We start from the raw sequence: 26,003 nt of genomic DNA, 5'->3' as shown, positions 1-26,003 counted from the left end.
TATATCCATACATAACACTGACTGAACAACACTTCCACAACTGGACTATCATTGGTTATCTTCTAATATGGTTTTACAAAGTTTCTGTTAGTTTTCAGCAAAACTATGTCAATCCCCTCAAGCCAAAACATACTTCATGTGTGACACCGAGTAGGGATTAACAGCAAAAATGTTAAATTTAGAATCAATCTTAGTTATTCTCCAAAATGTGGCTTGAAATTTTATTTGAAATTTTTAGAAAACTCAGCTGGTGCAAAAGAACAACATGATTGTATGTACATTAATTGTGATGAAATCAAACATGTTCAGCATATGTAATTGTATTTCAATCTCTAGCACGGCCTCATGTAATAGCCTCCTAGACTCATGTAACAGCATTGTAGATGCTCATTCTTGAGAGTATTCTATAGCCAAATTATCGCTTTCACTCACATGACTGCTGATCTATCAAACCATCAGGCATGGTTGAGTCACAAATATTCTTTATAAATAATACCAAATTAATATAAATCAGGACTGAGTGCGAAAAATCCACAGAAGAAAAATCATTCGCCTTGACCGGGATACGAACCCGGATCCCTCGAATGATTTTTCTTCTGTGGATTTTTCGCACTATTTGTGCATTGCGGGTGACTCCGTAAAAAGTTATCACCGTGGCTAGTCCCGGTATACTTTCATAAATCAGGACTGAGTATTTATGTTTCAAAATTTAATATTTTTTACATAATTCACCCTCAGTTACTAAATATTTTTATAAATTAAAAATCAACTATTTACATGAAGTAATTAATCAAATGGTAAAATGCTATGCTACTTCACCTTACTTTTGATGAGAGACCAAAAATTTATTATTTTGGCAAGTCATTCAGTTACAAAAAGTATTTTTTTTTCATGGATTATAGCTATCAATAATTATGATAATAGAAAACTGCAGATATAGAGTGGACCAAAAGGTGCAATGGCAAGATGCCTTAATCGTCATATATGGGAATTTAATATCACATTAATTCTTCACATCAATTTTAGTTCCATAAAAAAACCATCAATGCTCAATTAAAACCGCAAAAAAATCACTTCAATAAAAATATAATTTACGCACTCCAACAGACTTTTTACAAAGCACACATCATTAACAATTTTTAAAATTCCTTCTTCAAAATCACTTTCACGATTTTATTTGGGTTAAAGCTGTGTTCCAATATGACACAGTTTAACGAGATTTAGGTATTATCAAAACCAATTATTGATAAGATTACTTTCCTCCACTCTAAATTAAAGCACCACTGGATAGTAGTTGACTCAACAGATTGAACTTTTGATTAAAATAAATTTTCCATCACATTATGTACTTTAGACTGAGTTGGTCATTTCTCCCTGAACTTAAGTGAATTGTTCAGCTTATAAATCATCAGAAAAAAAGGTGTGGAATACTATAAGTAACAAATCATAAATAGAATGATTCTTTGGCTTCCAGCAGAATATTTATAAAATTATCTTAAAAATTATTAATAGAAAAAATATAAAATCAGTCAAACGACAATAAATAGAGTGAAATGAGAAATTAAAAGGACACTTTGCAATTAAAAATTGCTTTTCCTCTTACAATGCAATTTTGCTCTTTTCCTGCAATTTTGCAGCAAATAAATAGTCTCTTTGGTCTGTTTTTCAATGATTCATAACCCTGAAAATAGCGTGAACATATGTAGAAAATGGTAATGCTCACTTTGGTAATCGTGAAGGAAAATTAATACTCTAATATTTTTGTTATCAATACCATCAAGAGTGGAACTATCCACTGAATACATCATTTTTTAATACTGAAAGTTGATAGTTTTTCAAGAATTTTATCCATGCACTTTGTGGTGTATGAATTTTTCATGTGAAATTAACAAAAATATTATCTCTCGGCTTGAACGTCTTTGGTATGCATAATAAGAAATAATCAGATGAAAATCAAACAAATATTAAACTAGTAATATAAAGGAGACTGCATATATAACATAAGAACATTCCCTGGTGTTATTTGCTAACAATACTGTGACAGCCTTCATACACTCCCTCAACCTGTTCAGTCAATTTAAAATAAAATATCCCCAATATCAAATTTTTAAATAAATGACTATTCGGTGCAAATGTTACCCCCACTAAGTGCATCTGCAACCTGTTGAAGTAACAGCACGCTATATCCTTGAGAAATGTTCCACTTAGCAGCTTATAAACCTTCTTAGACGTAGAGAAGAGTGGTGAGCCAGGAAGAAGGCCCATAGGATCAGTCGAATCCCACAAGAATCCACAAATAATCATCTAGGACTGCATTTGTGGGTTTCCATGGTAGGAGGTGAAATATAATAACTTGTTCCAACATACGATTTTGCTCTTCCTGAGAGAATCAAAAGAAAAAATGCATATGTTAATTTTTACTTAATATCTAATACACATAACAGAATCCCAATTCAAGGAACTCCTGTATTTCAATATTTCTTTCACATAGTACTAGTGGTGATTAATCATTCTCCTAAATGCTTCATTTCTTATACCAAATTCTTAATAATGAGAGAACTTACTTCAAAGAACTGCTGCATTACAATGATATTCCCACCAAGTACCAGTGGTGACTAACCGATTACCACCCAGCAGTGGCGTAACTATTAGGGTGGAGCGAAAAAACTCAAGTTACAAATTTCATGTCGCTATAGCATGGAAAAGTTGCGGTAGGTTAGAACAAGAAAAACAAAAAAATAATTAAAATATTTCAAATGGGAATAATTAAATAGTTTACAGAAGAGTAAATGATGTTAGGTAGGTGGAAAATGGGGTTATATAAGGCTTTCTGGATAGCAAGAGAGTAGACAAGAAACTATGTTGAGCTGAAGACAAAAATGGTGAGAGGAGATAAAAACCAATGACAAGTGAAATGACTGCTACCCGCCATCGATACACCCTGAACACAAAAAACTACAAAGACAATGACACATTCACAAAAATTGTCTAGCTTACATTTCAACCAACTTTACTCAATCACTAATCACTTCCCACGCGATGACCGATGACCAAGCAGTGCTCGAGCCAGCCAATGAGTACTGTTACACTGAGTACTGTCACACTAAACATATATTACATATTTAATTTTTTTTAAAGCAGCATCTATATTATGTATATGATTGTAGGAGCTCATAAAATTAAAATCATATTTTACGTAATTTATATGGCTCAAGTAACACCCAAAAAGCCTGGGGCAGCAGGGCTCTGTTATAAGACCCACAGTAATGAAAGTGTCAATCTGTTTTACTGCTACATGACAAATATAAGATGGAATGGGTAGTCTATTTAGCTTTTTACATGATGAGAATGTCCAGTCAGCATCTGCACATACATGTACCTCATCCTATTTTGAATGAAAATAACCCAAGTCAAGAAAAAGGCCACTAACTACAGTGGAACCTCGTTAAAGCGAGTACGGGCTATAGCGAGACCCACGCTATTGCGAGAGATAGCCGATGCACCGTCAATTGATCTTATAATAAGCATGTTAAAAATTTCGTTTTTACGAGGCCCTTTTGGTGTTGGCTCTCGCCATAGCGAGGGTTTCACCACCGGAAAAACTTACACCAAGACTCCTTAATCTCTGTAATTGCTAGCGATCTGTTAGAAATGAAGTTAATGGAGTGCTCAGTCTCAAATTTATGTGGTAAACTGTCGTTCGATAAATAAGTAGTTAATTTTGGTGAAAATATTGTGGCATTAGCATTCGCGAATGCTTGATCTTCTTTTGTTCCTCGGGCGGCAGAAAGCAGTCCTCAGCATACCCGCACGTCCATGAGTAGCATGAATAGAAAGCATTTGATGGAACACACCATGGCCAAAAAAACACCAAACGCGTCTAAGCGAGGAAATAAAAATAAAGGAGTAATATGAGGTACATTGGCTATTATTTGCACCACCTCCGGTAAAGCGACAATTCGCTATAGCGAGTGCTTATTGGTGCACCGTGGGGTGTCGTTTTATCGAGGTTCCACTGTACAGTGCAACCTCGATATAACGACACCCCACGGTGCACTATTATACACTCGCTATAGCGAATTGTCGCTTTACCGGAGGTGGAGCAAATAATAGCCAATATACCTGTTGCGAACAGATATACAGGAACAGGAGTGGTGCGGCGACAGATAAACATCTATCCGATAAACGTAAGCATAAATCCAGACGAAAGGCGATGTTTTTTTGCATCACTAAATTTTCTTACTCAAAGAACGACTAACTATTTAAACAATTTATAAGCGCCGCACTGAATAAAAATCATGCAAAGCATTGTTTCGTCAATCATTATATTTATCGAACGACAGTTTACCACATAAATTTGAGACTGAGCACTCCATTAACTTCATTTCTAACAGATCGCTAGCAGTTACAGAGGTTAAGGAGTCTTGATGAAAGTCTTCCGGCGGTGAAACCCTCGCTATGGCGAGAGCCAACGCCGAAAGGGTCTCGTAAAAACGAATTTTTTAACACTCTTATTATAGGGTCAATTGACGGTGCATCGGCTATCTCTCGTTATAGCGGGGGTGTCGCTATAGCCCGCACTCGCTTTAACGAGGTTCCACTGTACATTGTAAAAGTGAAAAAGTGATTAACGAACTCAAAATTGGTCCATAATGTATTTTCTCATATTAAAAACTTGTCCCATTAAATCACAATTACAAATAGTAACTTAAAGATATCATGCATTTCATTACCTTAAGAGCCAGGGGTAGCAACAGCTTCATAGAGCTTGGGCAATTCAGCTTCTAACAGTACGACCTTAACTCTTGATTCAAGAAACCATTTCGGAGAGTTTCCTCGCCTCCTAGAATCAGAATCATCTTTTCGAATGTCCACATATGTTGTCAGGTAGGAGACAAGTTCCTGGTAACCATCTTTGTCCAGGTCTGCCACCAGTACTGCAGAAATAAAATAACTTGTAACATCACAAAATTAAGATAGCACTAGGCATGGGTGATGGACAGAAATAATAGGGTTGTTTCCTTCATCATAGAAAACGAAAGGCATTGATTGCGATTCGTTACCCACCATTAGTGTATTCATAATAGACAAATTATTTCGTTTTAGAAATACCAGTTTAGACGAATGGCAATGGTCCATTTTTATCCTCATTTGAAAACGGCCAGATTGGCGCCCATGCGATTCCACTCCACGTGACGTCACAGGGACCTAGTTTCTATACGAGTAGATAGGAGTTACACATCGTCTGAGATTACCAATGCATGCATGAGGCGCAGAGCTCAGGGAAACATCTCTTAATAATCACCTATTAAAATTGCCTATGGTCGGAAAGTTTCCTTTGCTTGGTTGGGTGTTAATAATCCTTATTTAAACTAAGCTGTACCAGCTAGCAAGGTACTCTGCTACCTGCTAGCAGCCTGCATCGTAATGGCGCTCATAGCCTCCCTCAAGGTCACCTCACAGGGCGGCAGCGGGAACGAGAAATACGTCACACGGAGAGATTTCCCGGCATTCATACTTACCCGTCATGTTTTGGCATGCTTGAAAATTTTCACTTTTCATTTAATCGCAAAAAATACATATTGTTCTTTAAAAATCTAAAAGTGTGAAATACATACTCCAGGAGTAATAATCTTTCGATTAAGGCATTAAAGAAAATAGGAAACCACCCAATTGCAAAGACAGAAGTTTTTGAAGATCAAATATTTTCAATGATGCGATGCAGGGTGCCATCCAGTTCCAGAGCAGATAAAGAAACCTTGTTTAGTTGGCCAAATTGACAGTAAAAAGTTGATATTACAATGTGATCTTGAATATTATCCCACACAGCACATCATTGCCAGAGGACGTCCGCTGCGCGTCCGTCGCGTCCTCTCAGTGTCCGCGGATTTTCAGGACAGCCAGAGGACATCCGCCGGCTGTCCTGGCCATCCGTCCGCACACTGTCCTATCTCGGATGTCCAGCGGACGTCCAGCTAGTGTCCCATTACGCAGGGTTTGGGAGTTTTGTTTTCCTCTTAAAACACTCACCTCCTCAAGGAGGAACTCCGAGAGAAAGTCTCGTGATCCTCCTCCGAGTAGGGAGTATAGGAGAAGGGAGAAAAAAAAAAAACTCTCTCTCGTTTCTGAAGCCAGAATACTTCCTCCCGATCGAGGAAGAGGAAATTTTTCGTGGAGGAAGAGATATTTTGAGGATTATTTTAGGTAACCAAATGTAATCCTCTTGTTGGAGTGTGGACTCGGAGGAAATTATAAACTATTTAACGAAAAAAAAATTGACATTTTTACCGCTTCTATAGTTTAAGAACAACAAATGTACGCTATTTTTAAGTTTTATATTGTTTATAACAATTAATTAAGTTTAAACAAAGTTAGCAACAATTTAAGTAACATTTACGAGCGTTAAAAATTTCTACATACCTCACGGGTTAAACAACAACAATTGAACGAACTTATGACTCTCTACATTATTTATAACAATTTTTAAAGTTTAAATAAATTTAGCAACAATTTTAGAAACTTTCAAAAAATTAAAAATTTCCGCATGTTGTACGGTTGAGAAGCGTTGGATGAACAATAAACCCGTACTTTTCATGATTATAAAAATTACTTAAATTTAAACAAATTTAGCAACTTTTACAAAAATTAACAACAGGAATAATGGAATTTATCGATTTTTACTGAAATTTTATATTATGTACCAATGTCCTGCGGACGACGCGTAGCCGTCTCGGGGACATTCCATTCCTACAGGTTAAATGAACTCTTTCAACTTATTGATTAATTAATATTTACTCTCTAGGGATTAAAAAATCTCAGAGGCGATTGATTGGAAAGTATTTTAATGAAACATAACGCTTTAAATTCATTTTAATTTTTAATGGTAAGAATTCTCCTAAAATTATCACGGCATCGATGGCCTCATTCCCAGATTAGAAATTGTAATTGTCCAATTTAAGGATAGGCAAGTAGAAAAAGTAGTAGAAGATAGAAGGTAAGTACTGCCGTACCTTTACTTTATATCGAAATTCTAGTTTTTTTGGTGGCGAACGAATTTTGAATCTACCGCTACTCCGCGATTCAGGAAGGTGTTCTACCATGGTTCTCCACATTCCTCCGTTCCTCCTTTCCAACAGAGGAACTGGAACGGAACACCAGAGACAGCATGGTGGTTTGGCGGTTACAAAGATGCTGCTGCAAGTAAGTTTGATGTGACTTCTAAATAATTTTTTCTTGGCGTTCACTGGCGGCAGTATAGTGTTTCCGCATGCTCCTTATATTTCTTATAACTCAGCCTGTAACATCTCGAGGAAAAATATGGCTCTGCTTGGAACAACATTACCGTCTTGGTAAAACCGTTACTTGGCAACTAAAGGTAGCGTCTTTTTCCGTTGTTCATGGTGAAATTTTCGCTTTTGTTCCTTGTTTACATGATATAATTTAAAGTGGAAGTTCTTGTACTATAGTCTCTGTACGCGAGAACGTATAGGAAATAATGTAAGTGCTAGCGCATAAAATAGAACCTGTTGTTTTGATAGCGTAGGCTACGGCTGAATTTGTTGGAAGTCCCAACGGTCCGTTTGGTTCCGTTCCTAAATCAAATCAAGTAGGGTTCTTGGCAATAAATATAACTAGGAATTGTACTTACGTGTAACCGGGGGATTTTGCAACACGCATGTATGATTAATAGGTTTCACGTAAATTATTAATTCTTTGAAATCGGACTACACCGTGTGATTTCTTTCGATATGTATAGTTACGCACGCATCGAAAAAGAACAATAATGTTATGATAGGATAACCACCAATGTTTAGCCTTTTTACAAAAAGTTTTTATACTCTTTATCTGTTTGATGGAACTAGGTTAATAATAAAAAATTTTAGGTCCTAAATAAATAAATGATCTATTATGTCAGTAAAGATAAGGCTTAGGGATTGAAAAATTACAATGCCGACGTAACTTTTATAGCGTTTATTATATTTTTTCTGCCAAACTTTGCTAACCTAATAAAATATAAACTAATTTAACTACAAACTAAGTAACTGTGCTATTAGTCATCCATGCATTTAATTTAGTGGAAACTATAGGACGACTGTAAGAAATTCGGGATGAATCTAAACAAGGTCTAATTGTAAGTGATATATTGTGTAAACAAACCTTAAGGCTATGTTTTATGGTTCATTTATTTGCTCAAACTGCTGCATGAAATCTTATACCCAGAAAATAGAACTTGTGCATCTTTTCGTACAGCCATCGGTACACATTTTGGTGTAGAGTATCGTGAACCTGATATATTTACCTGGAGGCATTTACTGACTATAGCTTTCATGTAGTGGAGTTGAATAAAAATAGTTCATCTGTATTTTTATTTATTTCCTATCTCTATTTATAAGTTTGTATGTCTCTCTTCTTATAATTGTCTGTATACTTATTTGTCTTCATTCTTTACAGATGTTGCATTTAACCAGGACGATACAGCCACCAATTCTAGTGTGGAAGTTACAGTGAAGAGTTGGCTGGAACATGCTAAAGCGAGGCATGTGAGAGAGGTGTAAGTATTCGTTTGATTATTATATAGGTTTGAGCAAGGAGGAATAATTTTGGTCTGGATACTTTTTTGGCAAGTTGCTCCTGTAAAGGGAGCTCATATAAAGTAAATTTAAATAATTATTAAACATCTTGTAATACAAGGTTCACCCTTCCATGCTAAAGGTAGAGAAAATAGTATTGTTATGTATTATTTTCAGATGCAGATTCCACTACCAAGTAATTCAAACATTTGAAAACAATTTTTGTTCTGCATATGGGAGGTATAATTACCAAAAACGTGGTTGAAAAGGATCTCATGCTCTATAAAAGTTCGATGTATAGCACCTGTAGAACTTAAGAATGGGATAACTTATTCAACAGGGATAGTAGTTGCACAGTACTACAGAAGCTACTATTTTCTAGTAGCTCTAGCTAACTAAGATGTTTTGAAGTAGGTGTTTTTGTAGGAGCTATAGAAATTTCAGTAGCTCACAGCAGGCCTTAGCTGCTATTCCCCTGTTATGTCTCTGTCGAAATGTGAATATTGCCAGTGAGCTAGGTTGTCACTTTTGCCTTGATACCAGACTACATTAGAAGATCTATTTTAATTATTAAGATTGGAAGAATTTGGAGATCTAAATCATGGAATGGCCTTAACTACAGCAAGTTTTTGCTAGTTTTTCAAAGTTTCTATTTTTTTAAGTTGCATCTCGGCCAATGCAGCTAAGTGGTTTGTGTGCCAAATCAGTGTGGCTGTTTTCACACTAATCCCAAGAGATCTAGTTCACTTAAACTTCCTCCTTTAAATTTTCTAGTTTCCTTTACTCCTATATCATATTCAGCTCTTCTGCATTAGTCTTCCTTAGCTCCAGCTTATGTAACACTTTTCTTCACCTCCACAATTCACTCTAGTGTAGTCATAATCTTCAAGGGGAGACCAATTGTTCAGAAATATTATCCTCCATTTGAATGCTTTTTCCAATATCTTTTTCGAGACCTCTACTAAGCTGTCTGGCAAGGATGGATCAAAGAATTTTTTTCTAGATGGTGCACCAGGGTCTAACAGGCAACAGTCTTCTCATATTTGGGATTAAAATCTAGTTCAACAATTGTTCTATGAAAAATGTTCTTAATCATAATATATACATTACTAACACATTAATAATTTTACTCAAAATCTTTTCTTATTTAAGAACAAGAAAAAGTCAAAGAAAAGTTTGTAAAATGTATTCAGCCTGTAATGGACAGGTTTCCTAATTTTGAAACCTTAAGAATGTTAAACATGTGACTAATAAGACTGTAGCGTCCTGTCTTATGTAATCTGCTTGTTACGTACAAGATACAATTTCTTGCTACAATGAAATGTTTATATACTTCATTATTACAGGAGCAGTGCAGGAGAGCAAGACAGCCCCTGAAAAGGATGTGGAGGTTGCCATCCAAAGCTGGCTAAGGCACGCCAAGGAGAGGTTACAGGGGAAGAAGAAAGTTAAATAAATCGTATGTAGTTTCTGGCATTGTACTGTTTTAAGAAGCCAAATAAATATTGTGCATGAAATTGATGCCTTATTTATTTAAATTCTTGTCTGGACCTATTATTTATTAGTATCGAACAAAATGCAATCCTAACCTAAACGTGTCCTGAAGGTGTCCAGAGCGGACAATTTCAGGTCGTCCATAGGCCACCTTTTTTACTGACATGCGGACTTGCAGCGGACATCATTTTGTATGAATTCGGCTGTCCGTAGGATGTCCATAGGCCACTTGGCGGACAATCACCGGATGTCCGAAAGGTGGCCGTGTGCTGTGTGGGATATTGTTTTAATCCTAATATACAGATTTTAGCGATTAAATATTGGCCTTGAGTTCATTCAGCTGTAAACCAATTGATGAGTGACCTGGTGAAACTGTGTACATCACAAAACAAATAAGAAATTGCAGGTAACCCCTGACTTACGACCATTCAACTTATGACCATCTGAGGTCACAACCTATTATTTTTGATAAATCCCCAAAATTTCTTCTTGTAAATACCACATTTGCACGTATATTGAAAGTAAGGAGTTCTTATCATTATTTACAGCTGTAATTAGAACCTGGAGAAGGCAATTTTGTTTTTATTTATTAGCCACATTGTTCTCATAATTTTTAGAAGAATGTGTAATAAGTAAGAGTAATTGATGGAGCAAATTGATGTCAGTCTGTACAGAAATGCTTCAGATTAGATTTTGGCTTACGGCAAAAATACAAGTATGTATACGCATGCTTGTCAATTCCAAATTAAGACCAACCTGACCTATGGCCAAGTCTTTGCATTGTATCCTGTTAGTAAGTCAGGAAATACCTGTACACATAACTGCACTGAAAATCACCCAATATCACTTCTTCATTTTAATAGAAAACTAAATAATAAAATCCCAAAATGTATCCCCTCATCAAGTGGTAATTAGCAAGGGGGGTCTGAGGAGATTGGGGGCCCTCCTTACCATACATATTCAGGGTTCGTACCCCAGGAAATTTAAGGAAATAGCATCCCTAGAAATGGATTTTGACCCTATTCTGGCTCTTAAAAACCAGATGAAAGTTAGTAAAAAAAATAGCATTATCATAAGTAAAAATACTACAAAAATTGAGGATTTAGCAGCTTATAAAATTTAATAATGTACTGTGGTTCAATAATCAATTTAATGAGTTAGTCTTGCAACTGCACTAAAGAAAAAACTCTAAAATAACCTTTTGAACCACTCTTTCCAAAAAGCATCAGGTTCTATTTTTTTCTTCTGACACTTATATTTTATTCATTTTTCAAATATCGCGTATGTATGTGAGTAAGTTGTAAATAAGACAACTATGTACTGAAAACGCAGAATTAAATAATAGCAAAAAGTCTTTTGATCAAGTAATCTGTGTCTTTTTTCATTAGACCTTTCATATATGCATCATGATCAAGGAGGTTTTAAATATATGGGAGGGGGCACCACTGATTCCGAGCGTTGAGCGCAGTGTGGCAGGAATGGGGGTGCTCGGGTAGGATAGCCACGCCTACTTTGACCAAAACGTTGATAATCCCATAAGAGTCAAGGCTAACTATTGGGTGAAATATTCGGTCATGATAATTGTAACGTTAAAATAAACTATCGCAAACAAACACAGTAAACCTTTTTTCTACCATTATGGGAAGGCTTCGTAAAAATATGCCTCGAATATCTTTTCCCAAGGAAATATTATTATCAATCACCCCAGCTCCACTGTGCAACTAGCTAAGCCGAAAATAACTCTTACAAGTGTAAAATATCCAGTCCCCTCCACTTCTACTGGTAATAAATAAGATTACAGCCAATGGAATTCTTACGATAGCGGACTCAACGCAATAATAGTACGAAAGTATGTTCACGATGATATATTATCACCACGATATGACTATATGGACAGTTGAATATACACAGTAGTAGTCGGAAAACTCTGAGGACAATCAAGACTTAATTGTTGCATTTTCATTTTATAAATCAGAGGCAACATAAGGAATAGAATTCTTGATTATACACGTACACTGTATGAGACTAATTGTAAGTACGAAAATTGTCAAACCAAGATGGTGGAATTCTGACCACACTTAAAACTTGAATACAGCACCTCCAGATATTTACAACCTCCTTATTCACAATAGACTGGAGAGTTGTAGGGGCCCTCGGTGATCACCAACCAGCCGACATGGCCAGACCACCCCTGGTACATAATAGGGTAGTTTCCTTCATCATAGAAAACGAAAGGCATTGATTGCGATTCGTTACCCACCATTAGTGTATTCATAATAGACAAATTATTTCGTTTTAGAAATACCGGTTTAGACGAATGGCAATGGTCCATTTTTATCCTCATTTGAAAACGGCCAGATTGGCGCCCATGCGATGCCACTCCACGTGACGTCACAGGGACCTAGTTTCTATACGAGTAGATAGGAGTTACACATCATCTGAGATTACCAATGCATGCATGAGGCGCAGAGCTCAGGGAAACAAGTCTTAATAATCACTTATTTAAACTGGCTACGGTCGGAAAGTTTTCTTCGTTTGATAAGGTATTAATAATCCTTATTTAAGCCAAGCACTACCAGCCAGCAGGGTACTCCGCTACCCGCTAGCAGCCTGCGTCGTATCAGCGCTCAAGCCTCCCTCAAGGTCACCTCACAGGGCGGCAGCGGGAACGAGAAATACGTCACACGGAGAGATTTCCCGGCATTCATACTTACCCGTCATGTTTTGGCGTGCTTGAAAATTTTCACTTTTCATTTAATCGCGAAAAATGGATATCGTCATTTAAAAATCTAAATGCGTGAATTACGTACTCCAGGAGTAATAATCTTTCGATTTAGGCAATAAAAAAATAATAGGAAACCACCCTATTAGTCACTCTTATGTAACAGCAATGAGCTGAGACTCATGACTACTCACATGACTGCTCTTGAAATGCAAGCTCTGGCTGACACCTTAGCTTCTGGTCAGGAGGGAGACTCTCCTGCAGCAGCACCTTTTCTTTCACTCGACCACCCTTCCCCCTCTTCTTTCCACTTCCACTAGACGGCCGAACACGCTCACAAAGCTGGGTGACATCGCTCTGGCTGGCATTTATGACGTGCAGTCCAGTATCATTGAAGGTGATGAGAACCACTCTTTCCTTCAGTTGATTCACAATTGGGGGAAGCGAGCCTGGAAGACACAACATAATTAACCTCAATCCAATGAGAGTCCTCTCATTCTTTCCTAACTCACAAGTGAAAGACAGCCAGTGGCAGTGGCAGTGACCAGGGGCCCAGCTAGTAATTAAGGCTGGGGGGGGGTTTAGGTGCAACTAATACCAGGGTGTGTTGGGGGTATGGAATACCCACTAGGATAGGTGCGAGATTAATAAATTGCTGAATTTTAAGATAAATGGATCAAAATGGTGAGTTTAACGGCTTTCTGTGGGATATTTTATTAATCCTTACACTATTTTATTAGTAATATCAATCCAATTAAGTAAAATGGGTTAAACTCAAACATTTCTCGGACCTCTGGGGGGGGGGGGGGGGTTTATCCCCCAAAACCCCCTCTTGCTGCACCACTGGTGGATACATATTGAGTACGCGGGGGGCGTGTGCCACCCCCTTGTGGGACCATCCGCATTGCCAAAAATTACAGACCCCCAATTGTAACTTTTTATTTCATAAGATAGCATTGTCTTGTATACGTGTTTAATCAGTTTAAATAAAACTGATTAAACACGTATAGGGAGAGGGGATGCTAAAAAAATAACAAAGGAACAGCAATTTATAATTTTAATTTAGAATATTACTCAGGGAAGTGGGAAACTTGGATTTCATGATCAAATAGGATTTTTAGGATTTCATTTGAGCGTGTTAAGAGGTGTGCCTACCTGGCAGGATGTCCAACCACAAAAGTTGTATGACATCACATAACAAACAGCAATGAGAAAATGATAGAAAGGACACAACCAAAAGTAGCAGTATGAGGTTTGGGAGCATGAGATACACATATGTACTAACTTGGACCACAATTTGCATAGTCACATGGAAACGCATAGTGGACAGACAAACAGACATCCTCTTTCATATATGTAGTAGACTAGCGGGCCACCCAGTGTTGGTCCAGATGGATAGTACCCAGAGAAGAGGGAAACCTGGAATTCATGGTCACATGGCAGGATTTTTAGGTAAAGGAACAAAGCAGGTACGATGATGGTATACGTATGTATTTAACAGCAAGCAATGGAAAAAATGATTTCCATTTACCACACGAGATAAGCCTATACTGCACTCTACAGCATTGATCGTTACATATATGTGTCAATACGTTTGTAGAGTAAAAATGTCATGTGAATGCAAACCCCAGCCAAAATGTTTGCAGCAAGAGAATTAATAGTTAAGTGTAGTAGAGGGGTAACTAGGAATATGCTTTGGGTGGGGATGGGATTGCCTGGGGTGGTGACCTACCAGGCAATGGGGGAATTTTTGAAAAACGACATGCCTGGATATGCATTTTACATAATTTAGGAAATAAAAATTGAACTTTAAGCACATGCAGTTGTTAAATATCAAAATTAGACAATAGTTTTAAATAACTTTTTTATTTCTCTGAGGCTTTGGGGGGGGGGGGGGGGGAAATCTATTCCCTCATCCTCCCATAGATACGCCACTGAAGTGTAGTACCCTATACATTTTGTTTTCCCTTTGAGCGTGTCCAACCAGTAGGATGTCCAACCGCAGAAGTTGCACCATGTGATCTAACAAACAGTAATGAGAAAACGATGCAAAGGACGTGTTGGACAAAACCAAAAGTAGCACTACGGGGTTCGGGAGCATGAGATGCACCTGCATACTAACTATGGTCGGAGCCGTATGGAAATGCATATCGGACAGACAAACAGACATCCTCTTTTATATAAATGTATTGTAACTCCATGGGGTCAGCAGGTGGAGAGTAAGCCAGTGCGATCGCGGGTAAGAGGTGTAAAACAATACGGAACTCTTGTGTGAGAGAACTCAACGCACGTCGGGAGGCAGCTGTTTCTTGGATGCCGAGAGGGGAAAAGAGGGGAAGCGGAGGAGGTCAGTTCGGAGGTGAGGCTAGGAGGCTCAATCTCTCTCTCTTGTCAACCACGGCTGTGGTAGGATCGCGGACAACCTTGCCTGGTGGAAGGTTGATGGTGGCCGGTCAAGGGTTGATTGCGCGGTGGAGCGACGATCCTGATTCTTAGCGGCAGTCTCGCCGGAACAGCTGTTGGAGTTCTGCCAGGACGCCGGAAGTTATCCTGATTTCGAGCGGCGACGTCACCAGGACCGTCCTGAAGTTCCACCAGGACACCAAAGTAGTGAGCCCCAAGTACTTGCCCAGCCTGAAAATTGTCATGTTGAGTTCTCTCGCGATTTGGTATTGTGTGAATGAGGGAATGGGGCATGTTTTCCGAGTTCCTCATTTTTTGTTTGCTTGGTCGCGGGCGGTGCGTTACATGTGCCAATCATTTCGCGTTTGCTTCTCCTCCACCCGAAATATTCATTTTCATCGCATGCTTAGTCTTTTTCCCTGCTAATGAAGGTAATTAAATTGCATAATTGTTTGTTAATTATTAAAAATAAATGCTGTTATAGATACTTGTGTCCCGACCTTTCATTTGGCCACCTGTCACGGTTCCCCGAATGAGGACCTATTTCACGACCTGATTTTATTTAGCCTGGTATTAGTTTAGTAGTGGTGTAGACCGAGGGACGGCGCCCGTATGGTTACAGTATAGATAAATATTAGCCTTTGAGAAGCAATGCAATAAAGGAGACTAGAATTTCTAATATACATAATTCAAAAATATGAATAATGCCAAAAAAAAATATATCAGGAACAAACCTTTATAAGAGGTTCCCTTCTGTTTCTTCTTTCCTGAGCCGCTGGGAAAGAGTCCTCCATGCCTGGGAACATTTCCTATCGGAGACTGCCTTTTTACTTGGGAAGAGTGATTCTGAGTATTTGAAGATGATGACGATGATGATACTGCAGCCAAGGGTGGTAAAACCAAGTCTGAAGAGACATTTCTTCTCAACCTATGCCCAGAGAAGGAGGGAATAAGTTACTATCTTTAAAAATCCTCAACTTTTAACACTTTCAACTATCTCCTGTTGGCCAAATAGATCAATATGAATGCATAAAGAATCAAAAATTCAAAGCATTTAAGCATGGCTGGCTGCACATGAATGGATCACATGACTGAGTCATGCCTCATTCCTTAAGAATGCTCATAAAAAGAGATATTCACCATGTATATCAAGACAAAGCATAACTTAAATTATAAGACAATCACAGGCTAAATACCAATACAATTTCAAGGAGTCATTATCAGGCTAATTAAAGTGACAAACATTCCACTTACAAAAATTATTCAAACCTGTGATTAGTTTATATGAAGATGAATTGAGGAACTAATTCGGAATGAAAAAGAACTCAGCAATAAGCAACCTAACTCATTGAAATATTGACAAGATAAGGGCAAAATCATTTATTACGACACATACGCAATACCTTTCAGTGAAAGCTGCATATCAGAATGAAGATACATAACCTCTGTAAATTTCAACAGATTTATTTATTGGTATGTTGCATTTAGACTTTAAGGATGCCTAAGCATCAAAATGCTTGGTATTACATAATTAAATCTGTGAAAATTTACAAAGGCCATATACTATCTTCATACAGCATGAATTTTTGCTAAGTGAAAGCCTAATTGATTGATTACATTTTTCTCATGCACAAAATTCTTAAGCAAAAAACAAACAACTATAGATGGAACAAATAAACTTTCTTCACAGCTCACCTTGTTCTAAACAGAGAGTTGGGTCCGCCAGGGGACTTATCAGCTGGTGGATCCCTAGTTTTGTCCTCCCTACTCAATGGAGGACTTTCCCCTTTAGGCATGCTCCACTGCCAGAACTTCAGAACAAAACCACTCACTGGGTGCTCACTGGAACTCCTTGAAAAAAATTAAAATATGCATACAGGTGCTATTTTCAGAAAGACAAATACAGAACTGAATTATTTTTCTTTAGGTCAGCTTCGACTTATGGACACCTCTAACCTACGGACACATTTTTGAGCAACATTAGTGTCTGTAAATGAGAATTGATTAATATAATTAATAGGAGTGGGTGTAACTTAGTGGAAATCCATAATCACAGGAATAGATGGATCAACAACTTTGCTATTTCCACATGGTAATTTATTGAGAGATTTGGTCATTGTTGATCCTTCTATTCCTGCATAAATGAGAAATTTCACAGAAGATACTGTCGGTGAATTTTCAAAATTTTAAAAACTTCAAGGAATATGGATTTGAGATTTGATTCGAATCCCTGAGAGATTCGATTTTGGATTTGGATTCATGAAAATTGTGGATTCCATCCATACCTACAAAAATACCATGGAGGTCAATGCATTAACGCATTGCAATATCCGGTCTGAGTGAATGATTCCATTACATTTTTATTGAACAGTTACTTTTTTAATGTAATTAAGATGAAAAATTACTTTAACCCTTTTGCTGCGGTGCACTCTACAGAAACCCTACCCATCACATGTGGTGAAAGCGCTAAGCGCATGGCAGGCAGGAAGAGAAAGTAAGTTCACAGCAGCCTGCCATGCGAAGGTAACAGGTACGTTCACAGAAGTGAAAGGGTTAAGTATTCTCAGCATTATTTCAAAATGTTGAGATTTGTGTACTAATGCTTATTGCATGTATGTAAATAAATTTTACCGTGTTACATTTCCGTAAATATCATTTCAATAATTATAAGCTTCTTATTATTTGGCGTACGATTTGTATCATTTCTTTGCAAGTACCTGGATACATCGATTAATGATGTTTATGTTCAGTGCATTTTCCAATGGAAGAGCATTACTGTAGTGTGTGCTAGACTAAAAATCAACTTCACATATCCTTAACATAATTCTAATTGACAAGTTTTGTATCATTTCGATGACTTTAGTTTTATACTGTTCTTACTCTTTTGTTGTTGTAATTATTGTATAAGGCATTTTTTTCTCATTTTATTGTTTACATTACCCTAAATTATCAAATTACCGAGTCCATTTATATAAATGTATACGTCACATGTTCCAGATGACATTATCCTAGCACAATACATTAATAATTATTATTATTATTACAAGAACTTTTGAGACACAAACTGGAAATTTTATAAACTTAACTTACTGTGACGTAGATGTGGAATCCTCCGACCACAACCCTCTATTAGGCTGTCGAAAGAGCAATGGTACTGGATCCATGGCATGGGCCAGGACTCCTTCGTGGGCCCACAAAGTTGAGTTGCGGGAATCTGTGAGACGAACTGACACCGAGCAGGGTGGTGTTTGGAAGCTAGCATTAACTGAGAAAGGTGAAAGAAGGATTGTGTGACAGTGGCCATGATTTTCAACCAATAACCTATGGTCTGAGACCCAAGCAGACGATGATGTTGAGTGCCTTTCTGAGTGTGAAGCAGGGGAAGAAGAGAACGCAGGAGAAGCATTCTCTACAGATGAAGCGGAAAGCGGCATGGACAGGATAGATCCTGGTTCAAACATAGATGATGATTCTTGGTCTGGTGTTGGAGTTGAGGTCACCACTGGTGGTGCAGAGGAAGATGAAACATTCTGCTTCTTCTCACCATAAAGGTCTTCAACAGAAAGTGATTTACTTATCTCTGAAATGAAGAAAGTTCATAGCATGATATAGAAAGAAGTAAAATGTGCAAAAAAAGCAATTAAATGAATACTCGGGCAATTCATTCAGCATCAAATAAGAATCATTACTTCAGAATAAAAAGCAAATGGTAATTCTTATACCAGCATAATGCATAACTCAAATTTCATTTCCTTATTTGTAAAAATCAGTGGCAAAACTTTAAGGTAATCCAAGAGACTGAGATTAAACTATGAGACCCCAAAATGATTTGAGTTGAGCTTAAATTACGTAGGTAAATAAGCTAAATCACACATTTCATGAGCGAAAATTGCTGAAAATGATATTTGACAAAAATTTCCTCTGTATTTGGCGCCATGACTCTGAGGACTTAAGTTGATTAGTTTTGAAGTTTACAATTTTCAATAGAATCTCCCAAATTATTGGATGGCACATCTGCTAACATGCATTTTCATCCACCTCAACATAATTTCTTTCTATTCTACATTCCTTTCCAGGGATGCCAATTACAAAAAATATTGGGGGGGCCCAAACTGGGGATCTTGCCCCAAGAAATTTTATAAGTAGTGAGTTTGAAGTTTTTTAAGCATTTTAAAAGAGCCATATGATCAATGTTAGAACCCTTATAACTCGAATCTCGATATCTGGACACTCCAGGGAAAATCGACAAGCCTGACATTTTTTCCTCACACCCATAACGAATTTTTGAGGGGGCTCAGGCCCCCTCAGGTCCCATGGAATCAGCGCCAATGTTCCTTTCCCTTCGTATAAAATCGTTTCCGGCTAAATTTTGTGGAATAATGCTATATCCATGATTAAAGCACAAATGGTATTATCCACACTATTTTATTTATCACTTAACCGACCATGGTTTTGACAGGAACCTTGAAAATGACACCAAGTTTTATTATATATGACACAAGCATATTACCATTTGTGCTTCCTTTCCCTTACTTATTTAAAACAGGTTCGAATTTAGATACACCATTGATTTAATCTACCATTAATATGTGGAGACATGAGAGCCCATCCATTGGTGAGGATGCAATTTACTATCTAAAACTTGCGATCCACAGGTAAAAAGAATCACATACGGCCATTTGTCTTACCATCCCCTTCATCGGTGACACATCGGTAGAAGAGGTCCAAAGTTTTCATGTTCAGCGTGATGCTCGAAACGGTGACGCAACTGGAGGGAGTGAATGGATGGCCAATAATTTTTCCTGACCTGCCCGAAGCCACGGCCAAGGACACTGTGTCAGGAGAGGAAGACGGAGAAGGGAGTGGTCGGGATGGCTGATATGAAGTCGACTCTGTTACGTACGAGGACGGTGAAAAGGAGGAGTCTTTCTTGAACGACGTAGATGTTTTGGAGGAACCTTTGGCGTTAGCCCCTTGCAGAACGTAGGATGAAGAATTGGGAGAAGAGGCCCTGTTTGATGACTGATTGGTAGTCTGCGGTGGTGGAACTGGCAGGGTACATGCGATGGCTAGGTCTTTTGTGCCATCGCCATCAAGATCAGGGATCGACACAGGAAATTGCAGGGCAGTTGGCCGTTCCTGTGATTTATGATCATGAAGATACCAGATCACTGAACCTTGAGAAAAAAAAGAGAACAGAGAGAAAATAATTTTAAAATCTTCTATATTATTTCTACTGTATAGATACCTTTTTCTCAACTTATACGCAACCAAACTCTACAAATGAGGTACCAAAATGCACAGAATTTATCAGAGAACATGCGACGGCATATCTTACTTCCTAAATATTGCTATTGTTTCCTAAAACTGGTTTTTAAATAATTTAAAAAAAAACAAAACCGGTAAATATTCCTGATGTTAACGGTGCGCAAACTGATACCTTTGTTCATTTGCAACAATATCTCCCATTCTTTAAATAACTTTTATCAAAATGCGGCTGATTCCACTTTGAAGTCTCCTATTGATACGTAAGTATGAGTCATCTTGTGCGTTTAACAGAGGATAGTGTAATTACTTCCAATGTTGTGTTTAAAGAGGTCCTCTGACCTCAATTTGTACATGAACATTCCGATTAAATTTGTACAAAAAACCCTGCCTTTTTTTCTACATTTTAAAATTAGAAACGCGCCTATCCCTCTGTGGACCTGCATTGAAAAGAGCGGAGGAAGCCCGCTGGGATCGGGCGCAGCACGCTTGTTGATAATGAAATATGAAGTTCAAGAGTTCTTTGAAATTCACACATGATCATGACAGTGAATATCGTTTAACCTAATTCATTACAGAAATAAAAGGAGACATATGAATATTCTAAATTAATTTCTGGACTCATACACATCAAATTTGTGCAGATATTCTGTAATAGGTATGATTGGGGAGGAAAAAATTAATTTGTATTATGTATTTTCAAGGCAAAAAAGTGGTACTATAATTGAGAATTATGCCAAAAGTGTTCTATGCTGTGAAAATCCATGCTCTGAAAATCTATGGTAAAGTCTTCAATAGGGTTTATTTCTCTTTGATGAGAACGATTCACAAATCTAAAGGTCAATGGCGGCAACACCATCACTGGTGGAGAGGTGATCGGGTGCAAAAACCGATGCATATTATGTGTTGATGGCAGGTGTTTTTTTTACTTACTTTCACCAATTGCCTCAACAAGTCTTTGAGGCGTTTGACTAAAAGTACAAAATTGTTCATTTCCGACCAAGTAATAATTTACATGTTGGACAAGCGATATCTCGCTTGCAGGAGTATCTGACGACTGGTATGTGCTTCACACAAGTAAATTCAATTGAAAACCTCATTACTAAGGTTAAATTTTTTTATCTAGTCAGAAAAGGATACCTGCTTCACTGCTATATCTAATGAAAAATTGAGGGCAGGTATGATTTGGGATGGTTGAAACATGCTGTCAATGTCTCCAGACGGTCCCCAATATTGCATGTGTACCAATTGCTATTTGGGTGTTAAGATTACTCAATAAAAATTTATATCAGTCAAAATTAATTTATGAGAGTAATCTTTTTGGAAGCCATCTAATAAAGCTATTGTGAAAACATTAATCACAATATTCATGGGCACTATCTATAATCACAAAAACTGCAGTTCAAACAGCTTCATTTCCATGTCCACTTTCCCAAAGCTTCAAATCTTGGCTCCCAGGTGTCAGAAACTGTGCTTGGATTCGTAAATAATATGGGAAGATTATCAAGCTTCATTCATGGAGCCTCCAGGCCTTCCATATCTCTTTCTTCCAGTCCTTTGATGCTCGTCCCTCCTGGAGTACCCTCACAAGGGAGTAAGTGAAATTTTAAAGGCCTCTGTGCTTCTTGAAGTTATCCCATCGAGCTTAAAATTTTTTTATCTCAATACAATTTCTTGAACAAGCACCCCCTTCCAGAATCATGATTTTAATTTCCCTCCAGAAATTTTTATGCTCACACATGCAATGGTAGGCAGATCAATTTCTTTGTCTGTCCACCTCACACTTTGACGATTTCGGTTTGATGATATCTTAAGGTTTCACCAGAGATGTGAACCTGTGACCCATTAATCAGTAACCCGATGCTATACCCCCTAGGTCATTGCGCTCCCTAAAAGGTAAACAGCAAATACAATATACGTAGATATAAATGCCAAATGATAAGTTTCAATTAAATTCACATTATATTTCATAAATTTCAATTATATTATACGAAACATTTATTATTAATCTCATGATAAGAAAATTTTGGGATGAAAAAATATTCGGTAAAAATTTTTAGGGTGGCAATAGCCAGGCACCCCATAGCACTCCCAGCAAATTACACCTGTACATGAGTGGTAAATAGTTAAAAAATATATATACCTAAAATTTTCTGAAGAGCTGATGTTGATCTCCTAATTACTTAAGAGTTGATAGGACAAATAGTATTGCCTGTATACACAGATGGTTCACTAATTGATTTCAGGTATTACATCCTGTGACATACAACCAGGCAAAGAGATGTAAGTGTCAAGGTTGCCAGCACTACAGGATAGTATTTAATAAAAGAAATGACAGTTCAAAGAGATATTCATATCTCATTTACCTTTTCGTCTCTGAAATGTCTGCTAAAATTTTGGTAAGACATTTAAGCTGACATTTCAGCGACAAATAAAAATGTTTAGTGGTCCACAGTGCAATGCAAACTATTTAAAGACTGAATATTTTGCACCTTTTTTAGCAAATATCTTCAAGATACGGAGAAGAATTCTCTTAGACATGGTACTGGTGACAAGAATGCAACTGCATAGGCAATTGTTTCTGCATTAATTGTGTTAATATTGATGGTAGAGCTTCGTTCAAAATTTGACAATTCTCAGAATAAAACGAGGAATTCAATTCGAAGTGTGCAATTTACGTTCAAGCAACAATTACCCATATAGCTAATTCATATAAACAAAGCATGATTGACCGCGAACCAATGCCGCTGGCAAGGTTACAAACCACGAAAGGAGGGAGCCCAACTACCCTCGGAGTCCGAGATAATGCGGAGTCACCGCTAGGAAGGGCCGAAAAAGGTAGGTGATGAGAGTGTGTGATTATCCACAACACCCTTCTTAACGAATGTCCTGAAAATGCTCCATATGGATGGGACGGAAGAATTTCTCAGGGCTCAGTACAGCAGTCATGCTAAGGTGAAAACTTTACTGTCTCGAAAGGGTTAACCATTCTCCTTGATGATGAGAGAAAACAAGGAGAATCAGATGATGGTGGACAACAATTCTCTTTGGACGATGTGAGAAAAACAAAAAAGGGTATGTGTACTGGTGAACGATTGGCATTTGGTCCTACACATCGTCACTCCTGAATTTTCTTTGTGAATACTCATCCTGGAGATTGTGTTTGCAGTTAATGATAATTTGATTTATGAAGTTAAGATATGTGTAGTTACTCCTGACTTTTCTTTATGAGTTCTTATATCAATGACAATAGGGTGGTTTCCTATTATTTTTTTATTGCCTTAATCGAAAGATTATTACTCCTGGAGTACGTATTTCACGCTTTTAGATTTTTAAATGACGATATCTATTTTTCGCGATTAAATGAAAAGTGAAAATTTTCAAGCGCACGAAAACGTGACGGCCAAGTATGAATGCCGGGAAAAGCTCGTGTGATGTCACTCTGGTTCCCACTGCCGCAAGTGAGGGTACCTTGGGGCGAGGCTTTGAGCGCTGATACGACGCAGGCTGCTAGCAGGTAGCTGAGTTCCCTGCTAGCAGATAGCGCTTGGCTTAAATAAGTATTATTATTCCCCTATCAAGCGAAGGAAACTTTCCGACGATAGCCAGTTTTAATAGATGATTATTAAGAGATTTTTCCCTGAGCTCTGTGCCTCATGCATGCATTGGTAATCTCAGACAATGTAAAACTCCTATCTACTCGTATAGAAACTAGGTCCCTGTGACGTCACATGGAGTGGAATCGCATGGGTGCCATTTTGGCCTTTTTCAAATGAGGATAAAATTGACCGTTGCCATTCGTCTAAACTGGGATTTCTAAAAACAAATAATTTGTATATTATGAATACACTAATGATGGGTAATGAATCGCAATAAATGCATTTCGTTTTCTTTGATGAAGGAAACTACCCTATTGTGTTTGTAATTAGAGTTAATTTGATTTGTGAAGAAATGATGCATGTGGTCGCTCCAGACTATTCTTCATTAATATTTATCCATGACACTTGTGTTTATAGCTCTTAAGTGTTTATTTGATTTGTGAAATGAAAGTGAACGTTTCAATGCGCAAAAGAGGACCTTACCTGTTGTCGGGTTGACAGCTGCCAGGAGTCCTGATCGTCCAGAAAATGCTAGGCAGTCGGGGATGCCATCATTGTCTGTATCTAAGAGGGCACAATCGAGTTCTTCAGGGGGTGAATGGAGGGAAACGGCCCAGAGTGGCTGTCCAGTAGCCCCGCTAAGTGACACCAAGCCACCATCCCCTCCTACCAAGACACTTAGGAATTCAGATCCATTATCATCCACCTTGCTCTTTTCAACTGACTTTGGAGACCTCTTCTCCTTCACGCTTTTCTCAGTAGTGATTCCCTCATGATCTTGATCAACACTCTCCAGATACACTTTTCCTATATGTTCACTACGATTCTCACCTTCAACTTTCACTTGAGCACTTTTCATCTTCTCTTTTGATTCTACAACAGGTTCAACTAACTCCGTAACATCAACAGGAGAGATTTTTGGAGGGTTATCAAGTATTCTCTTGCTCCTGTAGTGAGACGAGGACAAATTTACTTCAGGAACATGAGATGAGACTTCATCACCAACATACAATGAAGTCATCCAGCCCTGTTGAGAGCCAGTATTGTTAAGAGTAACCTCCAATTCAGTGTTACAGTATGTTGCTAGGGTTGACTGATCAAAGCCACCGGAAGATGATCCGTTGCTTGATCCAGGAGCGGGGGCAAATGAGCACTTTGATGATTCTGATAGAAAGGATGAAGAAACTAAAGACATGGATGAAGGTGTGGTCACGGCTGATGCTGATGATAATCCCGGAAGTTGCCCACGGACTAAAAACACCATGTTTAACCCAGGGCCTTGGGAGCTGGAAATTAAATGGGCTCTTCCTTTAAGTTCTGTAAACAGAAAAAAAACAAACAAATAAAAACTTTAAATTGTTACTATTAACAAAAAGCAGAAACTACCTATGTTATTCCATATCATCAGGTATATATGTAATGATGTGAAGAATGAAAACCCCTAGGTCATTTCAAATTAACCTGTATTGAATTACTACGATATTTCTTCTCACATACACTGCCTAGAAGTGACTTCCACCAAGTCAAGATAGTGGAGTTTAATCAGTAAAATCAGAATTAAAATAATTTCATCAATGTTTTTATTCCCATCTGTAGAAGATTTTCCCTATTATTTCGCAAAAACAAACAAAATCAGAAATAAACACGCATGCGGTTTCCTAGCTGATACTTCAACCAAACCTCAACAGGCACTAATTTTATAATTAAATATTTCCATAACTATTACAATAACCTCATATCTTTTTCCTGAATTCCCTAAAAACAAAAAAATATATTTCCCAAGGTTCTACCCAAAATATTTTTGAGGAAATTCACTTGGAGGTGCTTCACTTAAGTTTGTATAGCCTCAAAATATTTTTGGAGTGTGAAAACCTTGGACCGCCACCACTAGCGATGACATTGATTTTTCCTTAGGTTCTTCATGGTCTTCAACTAAAAATAAATCACCAT

General features: G+C 37.7%; 1 protein-coding gene across 3 annotated transcripts in view; it reads right to left on the bottom strand.

The window, feature by feature from the left end:
- Positions 1-937: 937 nt before the first annotated feature.
- Positions 938-26,003, bottom strand: part of LOC124169799 — a 41,131-nt gene continuing 16,065 nt past the window's right edge. For all 3 annotated transcript variants that reach the window (XM_046548555.1, XM_046548554.1, XM_046548556.1), the window contains exons 5-12: positions 24,537-25,370; positions 19,878-20,366; positions 18,280-18,769; positions 16,885-17,040; positions 15,924-16,117; positions 12,981-13,235; positions 4,734-4,937; positions 938-2,380 (exon numbers count right to left, since the gene is read on the bottom strand). In XM_046548555.1, coding sequence (XP_046404511.1) covers positions 4,735-4,937; positions 12,981-13,235; positions 15,924-16,117; positions 16,885-17,040; positions 18,280-18,769; positions 19,878-20,366; positions 24,537-25,370 — 2,621 coding nt within the window. In that variant the 3' untranslated portion in view covers positions 938-2,380; position 4,734. The remainder of the gene's footprint in view (positions 2,381-4,733; positions 4,938-12,980; positions 13,236-15,923; positions 16,118-16,884; positions 17,041-18,279; positions 18,770-19,877; positions 20,367-24,536; positions 25,371-26,003) is intronic.

Source organism: Ischnura elegans, chromosome 12 (genome assembly GCF_921293095.1).
Source record: "Ischnura elegans chromosome 12, ioIscEleg1.1, whole genome shotgun sequence".
NCBI classification, from domain to species: domain Eukaryota; kingdom Metazoa; phylum Arthropoda; class Insecta; order Odonata; family Coenagrionidae; genus Ischnura; species Ischnura elegans.
Note: the sequence above shows the minus strand (reverse complement) of the source record. Positions and strands in the feature narration are given on the sequence as shown.